Raw genomic sequence first — 12994 nt, forward strand, 5'->3', positions numbered from 1 at the left:
TATTCCCCTCAATGACTCCTTTCATAGTACAAGTAACAAAGTTTAAGGTTCATTTCGACCTCATCACTCGTCGAAGACCGGAGAGAGAGAGACAGAGAGAGAGAGAGAGAGAGTATTTCAATATGTAAATTTAGAATTTTTTTTTTTTTTTTTTCAAAGAACCTACCTCTTGGTGATATTCCTGATAGGTGAAGGTAATTATGGTCAAAAAGAAGTACATATATCCATAATTTAACAGCCATTTTCTGTGAGAACAAATTAATTTTAAAAAATTGCCCAACTAAGTGAACTTTTAAGGGAAAATTAAATACAAAAAGAAATATACGTCGTATGGAAAATAAATTTCGTAGGCTTCAACTAAAATTAAAATAATGAATCAAAAATTGAATTTTTTCAAGTTAATTAAGAAACGCATTTGGTACAGATGAATCCTGTTTCTTCTAAATGAATAAAATTTGGGGGAGGGTCAACAAGCTGTATATAATACACACACACATTTTGAATATCGCTATATCGGATAGTTTTGAACGCCAGTTGTTATATTATAACAGAATAACGATTGGCGTCCACTTGGCCCGACGTATGTTTTGCCATTCTAAAGGCCCGTTTGCGCGAGTTAAGTGATTAAGTAGTTAACTAAACTTTATGTCGTCAGGTATTCTAAAAACTGCCTCAACGTAAGTTATCAAGTATTCAATGCTTATTGGATAATACTGGACTCACGCACACTAGCGCATGCCTACTTGAATCGAAAAAATGGACTACTCCATATTCTACTATTCTATTGTACACTTACCAACTAATTCCGTGTAAACGACCTTTAATGTCTTCATATATTCTGAAGTACTTGATGACTTGAAATTTATTTAGCTGCTAAATTACATAACCCTTGTGAACAAGTGTCTTCGACTTTGGCATTTTTAGAGTCATCACAAGTCACCCTATCTCCGAAATGCGTTTTCAATGTTTTTAAAACATCGCATTAACCATACTTTCCTTTAGATTCGAGATTTCGCATAATAAACTATGTGGATGTGGAATGATAGGAGATCCCTATCATTATATACAACATCATGCAAGTATCTTAAAAAGTTCCATTTCGAAACTGCAAGGACACCTAATTTACAGTTTCAGAGGAAAAACGTGTAACATACTTCAAGGCCAAAATACAATAAAAATTCTCCAATTCTTAGAAGGCATTTCATCTTATTTGAATAAAATTCCGACATGGTCTCGTCCCTGTTTCGGCCAATGGCTGAAATTGTCGATCGGCGATAGAGCCCGGACCTTGTTAGGTTCAAAAGAGGGAAAAAAAGTTCTTAGAAAGCAATTCAGGTAAGATAAGGGCCTCCTAACACGGGGATACTAAAATCGAACTCGAGTAGCCTCAACTTGAGAGTTGAGTTGACTTGAACGAGTCGAGTTGCCCGTTCTCCCTCGCATGGCTCTACTAAAAAAAATCAAAGCCTGGGAAAATGAGTAAGAACGACCGTATATAAAATATAACTGTTTATCTTGTTACAAAATTCAGCGTCTGGTCAACCTCGACTGACGAAAATATGAAGGAATACTTCAAGAGTCGCGATACTTTTGTTGCGTTCGACTAGCGACAATGTCGCCAGTGACTTCATCGCGTCGAATATTTCGCCACCAATATGACAATATCCTCGTCTAAGGAGCTTCATAGTAATATACGTGTTCGATACTCTGGATACCGAGTCTCCTATCAGTCGTAAGATTTCAGTATCACCGTGTGAGGACGCCTCTGGAAATTATACTCCTTTATGAACCACCCTGTATTGTGAGTGATTAATATCAACGCTCAACGTGAGACTAGATGTTCCACATCACGTCACCTATTATAATCTCGTTCCATTTATAGGCACTTAATTGCATTTCGATCCAATCAGCTAAGAACCCATCTTGGTCTTAACACTTTAATTACAAGCATTGTTCGGAAAATACACGCATATAAAAACAGAATTTAAATTTAAGAAAATTAAAACCAAATTTTTCTTTTATGTTCTATTGAGTTACGGATTAATTAAATTTCATTATTACTATTATTCCTACACAAACACTCGAATCGAATATAATTAATCCATCAAGTTCACTTTTTGTTGTTGTTGTTAATTGAATGAAAATTCTCTTTCTCGGCTATTTTCTTTTGTTAATATTTTAAAGAAGAGGGGAGATGACGAAGATGATCGGAAAGACTTGTTCGGAAACAAAAGACGTTTTGTCCAAGTTTACTATCATCGTCCATATTCATATTCAATACAAAAGCTTGAGCAATTTCCCTTTTGTTCGTCGAGATAATGAGCATTTCGTACACACAACACGCATCCATTTAAAGACATTGAAGCAATGGACACCCATTAATCCGCGTGTTGTTGTTTGTTGATTCTTTTTTTTTTTTTTTAAACGGACTCTCATCCATTCTTCAAGTGAAATATTAGACAAAAGTTTGCATTTATATCTGTTTAATTTATCTCTTCTTCTTTTTTTTTTGTTGAACGAAATAAAAAGAGTGAATTTATCTCCAGAGATAAATCTAGGAGCTTTGGGAGAAATTAAAGCAAAATTTACTAGCATTTTTATTTCCATCCTTTTCCATGTTTAACTTATATTTAGTTTTTCGGGTGATCAATTTGATGTCTGAAAAGACATTATAGCAGTCAACTCAAAGTTTGTTTTGTTAATATTTTAAATCAAACAATTTGTTAAGTTTTTTTGCCTCCGTTATCTCTAGTTGCATTCGATGACGATGGTTAGCGCTGGATGACGTAGATAAAGACAACCATAATCTTTTTTATGGGCAGTGTATTATTTAGTATTAATTATTAGTTTTTGTTTTCTTTCGTGATACGTGCGTTTTTATTGCTGTATTTTAGTTATATTTGAGATCCATATTTTTTTAATGGTCATCTTTTCTCAGCCACATCGCTGGGCTATTTTCCTGCTGTGGCCTTTGCATTTTCATTATGAAGGGTCGGAGGGGAGGGAGAAACGCTTTCACAGTCCAAAAAAAAAAAATGGAAATTGATGTTTTTGCGGTTTTTTTATAGCTCAGTACCGTCTCTTTCAACCATGAAAACAGCAAAGACAAAAATGCTTTCAGTCCGCTGTAATAAAGGACGAAAGATACAGCACAAAAGAGGAACAATGTACATTGTCACAGCTTCTTAGTCTCCTGAAAAATCTCGTTTTATGGTCACTGAAAAATTTTGTATTAGTATAGTGATTCTCAAGTTGTATTGGGGCAAAAATAACCCTGCTCAAAAAAAAGTTCATTTTTCCCAAAGTAATTTTAATGGTTTCAGGGTATATTAGGCTACTGATTTAAAACTCGGTTGACAGACAGTGATATTTTTCTTAGATAAGTATGGTTTTACATCCTCATTGTTCTCATAGGACTGGCGTCTTTTCTGGACAACACGTTGCTGTTTGGACGCCGTCTCGTGACTGCGGCCAATCAGCCGGATCATCGTTAGTTATTCATCCCAACGTCTTATTTATTTAACCTTTTCTTATTTTTTCACTCACACACACGCACGCACCAATACCTTACATTACATTTTTATATTATTACATATCACATTTACACACATTTTTGAAGGGGAAAAAAACTTAAAAACACGCTAATAAAAAATTTAAAGGTATAAAATGCGTAAAAAACGTAAAATTTAAAAAAAAAAATTACATATCACATTAATAGTACCATGAAGTTTTAGCATAATCACATTGTGCTATAGCATAGTCATATTAAGCTATAGCTTAATAGATTATGATAATATAATCATAATATAATAATTTATGATAATAAAATCATAATATAATAATTTATGATAATAAAATCATAATATAATAATTTATGACAATAAAATCATAATATTGCAACGTATGAGGGCTACAAGCCTTTACAAAGGACTGTCTTCTCCATCTCATTTCTTTGAACTATTGGTTGCTATGGTGACTTAAGTTGATTCTTTTTGATTATTTTGTTTTTTGGGCAGTTTGATCTGCGTATTCGTTGTGTTCGGTCACGCTATTCCTTTCGTCCCTGTATTGTGCTTAGCCTAATAAAATAATTCACCGTGTTTGATCCGTTTGTAATAAACGTGACATTTTTGGTGGAGGCGCCGGGTAACGACAGTTGTGATCAGCCTGGCTTCTAACGACGATTCTCGGCAGAGTAATCGATTACAGAATCTTCCTCCTGAATACGGACTGTACGTGACATCTACAAGGACTATTCGTTCTCGAGCCATGACGACTAGAGGAGAAGAAGAACGTTCTACAATACGCACTCCAGCTCTTATGGAGGAGACCCGGAAGCCGAATATTTTCAGAGGTGATCCTGACCAAGATCCGACGAGGTGGCTGAAGGAGTATCAGAGAGTGTCGAACTTCAACCGGTGGGATGACAGTCATCGCTTGGCCAATGCGTACTTTTTCCTCGAAGGTACTGCGAGGCAGTGGTTCGAAAACAACGAGGACACACTCACTTCGTGGTCAACGTTCGAAGCTGAACTGAAGAAAACCTTTGGTGACACCGAGCTGTACGTTCGAAGAGCCAAAGAACGGCTGAAGAGTCGAGCGCAAAGGAGTGGCGAACCAAGTCCATCATACATCCAGGACGTATTGGGACTTTGTCATCTAGTAGACCCGGCCATGTCAGAAGAGGACAAGGTGTCTCACCTCATGAAAGGAGTGGCCGAGGACGTATACCAGGCGCTGCTGATGAGAGAAGTCACTACCACTGCTGAATTCGTCAAGTGGTGCCATTACATAGAAGAAATGCAGCAGAAAAGGATCGGACGAAACAAGTTTGCCAGACTCCCAAACGTTGTTCCTATAGCTGCTATCGAGGAACAAGAGGATTTGTCATCTCTTATCCGTCAAATTGTGCGTGAGGAGATCCAGCGCTTAACCATGCCACCGGCAGAGACGCACCAACCAGGACTGCAAGCGATCGAGGCTGTCGTAAGGGATGAAGTGGGAAAGTCGCTCGCTTCTCTGTCTGGAGAACGTCAACGGCCGATTTCTCCTGGATCAAGACGACAGCGCCAGTTGACGCATACCCGTAGGACGGCAAGATTGGAACCAACATTGGAACAACTTCCGAGGAAAACTGATGTGTGGCGTACAAGGGACAACAGTCCCGTTTGCTTCCACTGTGGACGTCCCGGACACGTCGTACGCTATTGTCGAGACCGAAGGGCCATCTTTGACACCTACCGCAACAGCCAAGGCCGTCATGCTTCGTCATACCCCAGTAACAACCGCATAACCGACGAGACCAGCATACCAGCCGCCAGGACCCCTCCATCCAGCCCGTTTCGTGGACGATCGCCGACACGCCGCTACAGATCCCCGTCGCCGTATAGACGTTCTAGTCAGTCGCCGAATCGACGAAATGAGGAAAACTAAGCCGCGCGACCTTTGTTGGAGGTGAGGCCGCTATTTTTCAAAATCCTCCCAATGTCGCTAAGATGCTCGGAAATCATGTTGATGTTATCCTCGACGACCATCCCATACGTGCACTAGTAGACTCTGGAGCCTCTTTCTCTGTGATCTCAGAAGATTTTCGACGTCATTTACGCAAAATTATGTTTGTAAATAGTGAAAAATGTTCCTCACAAGATGTTATCTTAAAAGTCGCTAACGGCAGTTATGTAAAACCTCTTGGAACCTGTACTCTTCGTCTCACCGTCAATGGTCACAGTCAACCAGTGGAATTCACAATTATGCCGAAATGTAGCCATGATGTCATCCTCGGTTGGGATTTTCTAGAAGCGTCTCAAGCAATCATAGACTGTGGCAAGTTAGAATTTACGTTTGAAGAGATCTTACATGATCATCGGTCTACGCAGAAAGGGGGGTTGTACGCTGTAGAGGATTATACCATACCAGCACGCTCAGTAACTAAGATACAAGTATCTGCACCTATGCTGGATAATGACATTGACGTTATCGTAGAAAATAATAGGTTTTTATTAATGAACCAAGAAGTTGCCATCCCATCAACCATCATGAGCCTCGCTAATAACAAAGGGGAACTGTGGGTCGCTAATGGGCTAGCCCAACCTCGACGTATCTTGAAGAACATGTGCGTTGGCCACGCTGAACAACTTGACTGTAACTATGTGAATGCTTTATCGGAAGTGCTGTCGTACGAGAATGTTAGCAAGAGTAATGCGAGTCCAGTCGATTATTCGCAAATGTTGTCAACGGATCTTGATAGTGAACATCAAAAGAAATTGCTTCTATTGCTAGAACAGTTTCCGGAAGCTTTTGGTGATGGAGGTAAGGTGGGGAGTTACAAACTCAACGTGAAGCACAAAATCAACACTGGAGACCATTCTCCCATCAACCAAAGACCTTATAGGGTATCACCTGCCGAACGTCGAATAATTCAAGAGGAAGTTGAAAAGATGCTGAAAAAAGAAGTCGTTCAGCCATCTGAAAGCCCCTGGTCCTCTCCTGTAGTTCTTGTCAGGAAAAAGGATGGCACTTGGCGATTTTGTGTCGATTACCGCAGATTAAACAGAATTACCAAAAGAGACGTCTACCCACTACCTCGTATAGACGATACTTTGGATTCTCTAAAGGGCGCAAAGTATTTCTCCACCATGGATTTATACAGTGGCTATTGGCAGATTGAGGTTGATGAAGCTGACCGTGAAAAGACTGCTTTCGTAACACCAGAAGGACTATACGAATTTAAGGTGATGCCATTTGGACTTTGTAATGCTCCAGCAACTTTTGAGCGCATGATGGACAATCTCCTTCGTCACCTTAAGTGGAATACAAGATATACGGAAGACTGGATGTTGTGAAGATATTTATTATTTGAGATGTTAATTTTTTAAGGAAGGAAAAAAACTCATCTCTGCCTCTACCGGGAGTCGAACCCGGGTCCCTCGATTGCCGGACGAGTGCTCTGACCACTAAGCTACAGAGGAGATAGAGATTTTCCTTCACTAGAGCGTATATATGCCGAACGGAACCGTGCAATGGACGGTGCAACCGATCAGCTAATAGCTCATGGACGACGAGCCACCAGAGGGCTATATATATGACATGAATGTCGCTCTCCACTTGTTAATACAAGATATACGGAAGACTGGATGTTGTGAAGATATTTATTATTTGAGATGTTAATTTTTTTTTTTTAAGGAAGGACGAGCTCTGGTGGCTCGTCGTCCATGAGCTATTAGCTGATCGGTTGCACCGTCCATTGCACGGTTCCGTTCGGCATATATACGCTCTAGTGAAGGAAAATCTCTATCTCCTCTGTAGCTTAGTGGTCAGAGCACTCGTCCGGCAATCGAGGGACCCGGGTTCGACTCCCGGTAGAGGCAGAGATGAGTTTTTTTTTTTTTCCTTCCTTAAAAAATTAACATCTCAAATAATAAATATCTTCACAACATCCAGTCTTCCGTATATCTTGTATTAACAAGTGGAGAGCGACATTCATGTCATATATATAGCCCTCTGGTGGCTCGTCGTCCATGAGCTATTAGCTGATCGGTTGCACCGTCCATTGCACGGTTCCGTTCGGCATATATACGCTCTAGTGAAGGAAAATCTCTATCTCCTCTGTAGCTTAGTGGTCAGAGCACTCGTCCGGCAATCGAGGGACCCGGGTTCGACTCCCGGTAGAGGCAGAGATGAGTTTTTTTCCTTCCTTAAAAAATTAACATCTCAAATAATAAATATCTTCACAACATCCAGTCTTCCGTATATCTTGTATTAACAAGTGGAGAGCGACATTCATGTCATACTTAAGTGGAATATGTGCTTATGCTACCTCGACGACATCGTCGTCTTTTCCGAGACATTCGATGAACATCTTAACCGTTTAACAGCTGTTTTTCAATGCATTCAAGACGCAGGTCTTCACTTGAACCCAAAGAAATGTTTGTTTGCAGCACCGGAAATTAAAATTCTTGGCCACGTTGTGAATGCCGAGGGAATTAGACCAGATCCAGATAAAGTAAGAGCCATTACAAATTTTCCTGTTCCACAAAACATCCGAGATGTGAGGAGTTTCTTAGGGCTCAGCTCTTACTACCGAAGGTTTATAAAGGATTTCTGTCTGAAAGCTGCTCCATTGCAAAATTTATTGAAAAATGACGTAAAATTTCGTTGGGAAAAAGATGAAGAAGAAGCTTTTAAAGTTCTAAAGAAAGCCCTAACTTCCGACCCAGTATTAGGGCTATTTGATGAGAAGGCTGAAACAGAGTTACATACGGATGCCAGTGGTTACGGAATAGGAGCAGTGCTAGTCCAACATCAGAACGGGAAAGAGAAAGTTATAGCATACGCGTCCAGAACTCTATCAAAAGCCGAGAAAAACTACTCCACCACGGAGAGAGAATGTCTTGCGGTCATATGGGCCATTACAAAATTTCGACCCTATATTTTCGGAAAGCCTTTCAAGATTGTTACCGACCATCATGCCTTGTGCTGGCTAGCCAGCCTGAGAGATCCTTCCGGACGGTTAGCACGATGGGCGCTGAGACTGCAAGAGTACGAGGTCTCAATAGTATACAGAAGCGGAAGAAAACATAATGATGCCGACAGCCTTTCAAGGTACCCCGTTGACGAAAGCTCCGTGCCAGAGGACATTAGTGTCATAACTTCAGTCCTCGACCTAGCAAGTGAACAACTCAAGGATCCCGATGTAGCTAATAAGATCCATGCTTATGAAGGGTCAAGCGGCTCTCTTAAGACCGACTTTGAGGTTATCGACGGCGTTTTGTGCAAGAAGAATTTTGATCCGGCGGAAAAAAAGTGGCTACCTGTTATTCCGAAACATCTACGGTTGGACATCCTCAGACATTTCCATGATTCCTTAACAGCAGGCCATTTGGGATTTGCGAAAACTTACGACCGAATACGAAAGCGATTCTCCTGGCCCGGTCTATATCGAAGCGTACGTCGCTATGTATTGCATTGCAAGGAATGTCAGCGAAGAAAAAACGTAGCTCAAAAACCACCGGGCCGTTTGATTCCCATTCCTCCAGCAGAAGCACCCTTCTGTCGTATTGGTATGGATCTGCTTGGACGGTTTCCAAAGTCTCGAGCAGGAAATAAATGGATCATTGTGAGTACTGACTATTTTACCCGGTATGCTATAACAAAAGCACTGCCTTCAGCAGATGCACCAGAGGTAGCCAAGTTTTTCGTCGAAGAAATTATGCTAAAACATGGAGCTCCGAGAACTCTTATAACCGATCGGGGACAGGTTTTTCAGTCAAGACTCGTTGCTGAACTCAACAGGCTTTGTAATGTGACCCACAGATTGACCACGGCGTATCATCCTCAGACGAATGGCCTCACAGAACGTTTTAACAAAACGCTAGCAGATATGTTGTCCATGTATGTCGATGTCGAGCAGAAAAACTGGGATGAAATCCTACCATTCGTCACGTTTGCCTATAACACTGCTCGACAAGAAACTACTGGATTTACACCTTTTTATTTATTACATGGACGCGAAGCTGAAACTACCCTAGACACTATGTTCCCATACAGTTCGGGTGAACCGGAATCTGATCATCTTGGCCAATTAATTGCACAAGCAGAAGAGTCAAGGCAGATAGCACGGCTGCGAACTTTACAGGCTCAACAATATGACAGCCAACGTTATGATTCTCAACACCGAATGGTAGACTACAAGCCTGGAGATCTAGTGTGGATTTTCACACCTGTAAGAAAAGTCGGGCTGTCGGAAAAATTGATGAAGAGGTACTTTGGCCCGTATAAAGTTTTGAGAAAATTATCAGATGTGAATTATGCGGTAGAAGATTTTGATCCTGCTTCACGACGGCGGAAATCAAGAGATGTTGTTCATGTGCTCCGTATGAAACCGTACAATGACCCGGACGCTCAGGACAGTTCCTGTTCCAACGACGACAATACTAAGGAGGAACAAGGAGAGGAACAAGGCTGACAACAAGTCTCATGAGCCGTCGTACAAACAGCGGGACGCTGTTTCTGTGAAGAGGGAGCAATGCAACGTATGAGGGCTACAAGCCTTTACAAAGGACTGTCTTCTCCATCTCATTTCTTTGAACTATTGGTTGCTATGGTGACTTAAGTTGATTCTTTTTGATTATTTTGTTTTTTGGGCAGTTTGATCTGCGTATTCGTTGTGTTCGGTCACGCTATTCCTTTCGTCCCTGTATTGTGCTTAGCCTAATAAAATAATTCACCGTGTTTGATCCGTTTGTAATAAACGTGACAATATAATAATTTATGATAACATAACCATATTATGCTATAGTATAAAGTTGTGAACATAGATTAAGAGTACTTGGTATCTCTCTCTCTCGATTACTGAGAAGTTCTTACAATATTAAGAATTACTGCATCGAAACGGCGGTCGTCCAATCAGCCGATGTCCAAACGGCACGGGCCCAAATGTCCCGCGTCGGAACGTAATGTACCGGACAAATTTATCAAATTTATCGAGATGATTGTTGATTACGCATAACTACCAATTCATCGAATCACCGTTACCGTAACATATATAAAACTTAATTCCATTAATATATATATATATATATATATATGTAACTCGAGACATATCAGCGGGAAAAACAACATGGATGTATCGAGTATTCTAGTACACACTGGGGACTTAATCCATTAAATCTGTCTCCGGGAGATAAAATAATAAAGATCTTTCGGGTATTCATCCGATCCATAAAACTCCTACAAGCTGCGAAGAGGAAAATGATTTAGTTCTTTCACAAATACCATATCATCCATCGTGTATTCGCATATGCGTATAACGTGAGTCCCCGGTACGGACTTTTCCCTCCCTGGACCACAAGATGAGCAGATAACATTAGCAGACTGTCCTTTTCTCCTTTTTTGAAAGACATCGTATGATGGATACCTCTCTCTCTTGTCTCTTAGCGCTTCATTTTCATTTTATGTTTTCGGTTTTTCTCCGGCTGCTGCTCCATTTCCGTCGGTAATAAATACTAAGGCCCCCCTTTTGTTCACTCCTTATTATTATTATTATTAGTATTCGGTTGATTTCGTAGATATTCATTTCTTTTTTTTTTATGTTTCGTTCGGTTATTTAATGTCCCGGCACAAATAACACTGATGAGGAGCATAAGAGGGGTGTAAAAGAGCACGAGAGAGAGAGAGAGTCTGGAGAGATCGATTACTTTAACCACTCCGGAAGATCTCAATCGATAGTTACCATGAGGTTTTGACTTGGAAAAGAATAGATTTTCCGATGAAATTGCGTGAGGAAATAATAAGGAAAATATAATATATATATTGCGGGGGGCTTTTGTTTCATTGGGAATTCGAGAGACGAGTGATTATACCGATCGAAGAACGGGCGAAATGATTCAGTGATTTTTTGAGCAAGTGTCGTTTATTTGGGATCTGGACAGAGTCGAGATTGCCCATTAATCGATGAAACGGATGATCGGTTTATTTGATATTCTCCGAAGGTTTTGTTGAAATAAACTTTGATTATTGCCACACAACGTGTTTGTTTTTTATGAATCGTAACTTGTGACGAGAGGAATCGACTGCTTGCGAGAATTCACTATGAATAGACTTATGAGTGTTGCTATGCAGCGATGGTGCTCAACCTTTTGTGGAATGCTTGCCACGTAAATGTGCCTTTTGTAAATGTGCCACGGGTCACTGAAGTGATCTGGAACAGCGCGCCAGGTCATTTAAGTGATCTGGAAATGTGCGTGCTGTGGGCTGCTTAGGTGAATATGTAAATGTGCGTGCTGTGGGCTGCTTAGGTGAATATGTAAATGTGCCACGGGCCACTCAAGTGACCTGGAATAGCCCACCGGGTCACTTAGGTTCTTTTTAAATGTGCTGTGGTTCACTGTAAATGTACCGCGAGTCCCTTAAGTGATCCGGGACTGTGCCGCGGCTTTTTAATTGACGCGGGAATGTGACGCGCGGGGAACTTAAATGATCTGCAACAGCTTCCTACGTCACTTAAGTGATCCGCAACAGCTTCCTACGTCACTTGAATGATCCGCAACAGCTTCCTACGTCACTTAAGTGATCTGCAACTGCTTCCTACGTCAATTAAGGGATCTATAAATGTACAGTGGGTCACTTCATAATCAGGGAATGTGCCACTTAATTCATTCTTACAAAATTAGGTTTGAGGTTCCTGGCCACATCGAAGGACTCCAAGGGCCACATTTGGCCCACGGACCATGGGTGCTTGAGCATGTATGCTATACCGCAGAGGTCTTCAAACCCTTTCTAGCCGCGAGCACTGCCTGTACCAATCATCAAAAAGGGGAGCACCGTTACGGCAAGTTAGACATATCAATGCATGTAATCAGGCTGATTTCAATCCTCGAATGCAATTTATGCAAGGTGTTTAATTGACTACAATTCTCATAAAACCTCGTTAACTCGTTGGTAATTTCGGTTAATTCGTCACTATGGAAAAGTTTCAGAGAGAGAGAGAGGGGAACACATATTATTTCTATAGATTCCTTTAAAGAAAGAGCTTGACAAACAGCATTTCAATGTGTTCAAAAGTGACCATAAAATCCTTATGTACCAAACGGTAAGTAAAGTTCAAGTAACGGAAGTTACGCTCAGGGAATTAATTTTCCAACTGAAAAACTAAAGTTGTTGGAACGTTAGGGACTGTTTGAGCTGGGCCTGATTGGGCCCCACTAATTTGAAGCTCCAAATTCAAACATAATATTTTTGTACAAAAACCAGACATATTTTCCCAATTTGAGACCTTCTATTGTCTGCTTTTCCCTGCCCAGGGCCCACTCACGTCAAAAGTGGGCCCTGTATTCGAGATTGCCTGAAACTTGTACCCATGAACTACCGATGGGGAACTCAAAGCACAGAAATCCAATGTCGTGTGTACAGGGTGATTCAGAAAAGATGGGGAAAACTTTAAGAGGTGGAAGTACACACCAATACAAACAGTTGTCATCAAAGAATCCATGGTCTA

General features: G+C 40.8%; 2 protein-coding genes across 2 annotated transcripts in view; one reads left to right on the plus strand and one right to left on the minus strand.

Moving 5' to 3' along the window:
* LOC149086982 (uncharacterized) overlaps window positions 1-12994 on the minus strand; it is a 103714-nt gene that overhangs the window by 79329 nt on the left and 11391 nt on the right. The gene's annotated exons all lie outside the window — the stretch shown is intronic.
* LOC149086983 (uncharacterized) lies at window positions 4101-5433 on the plus strand. The gene has a single exon (XM_089231829.1). The coding sequence runs from the start codon at window positions 4270-4272 to the stop codon at window positions 5431-5433; it is 1164 nt and encodes a 387-aa protein (XP_089087955.1). The 5' UTR covers window positions 4101-4269.

Source organism: Pholcus phalangioides, unplaced genomic scaffold (genome assembly GCF_987345545.1).
Source record: "Pholcus phalangioides strain wild (caught in Gottingen) unplaced genomic scaffold, Ppha-v1.0 ptg000004l_1, whole genome shotgun sequence".
Lineage (NCBI taxonomy): Eukaryota > Metazoa > Arthropoda > Arachnida > Araneae > Pholcidae > Pholcus > Pholcus phalangioides.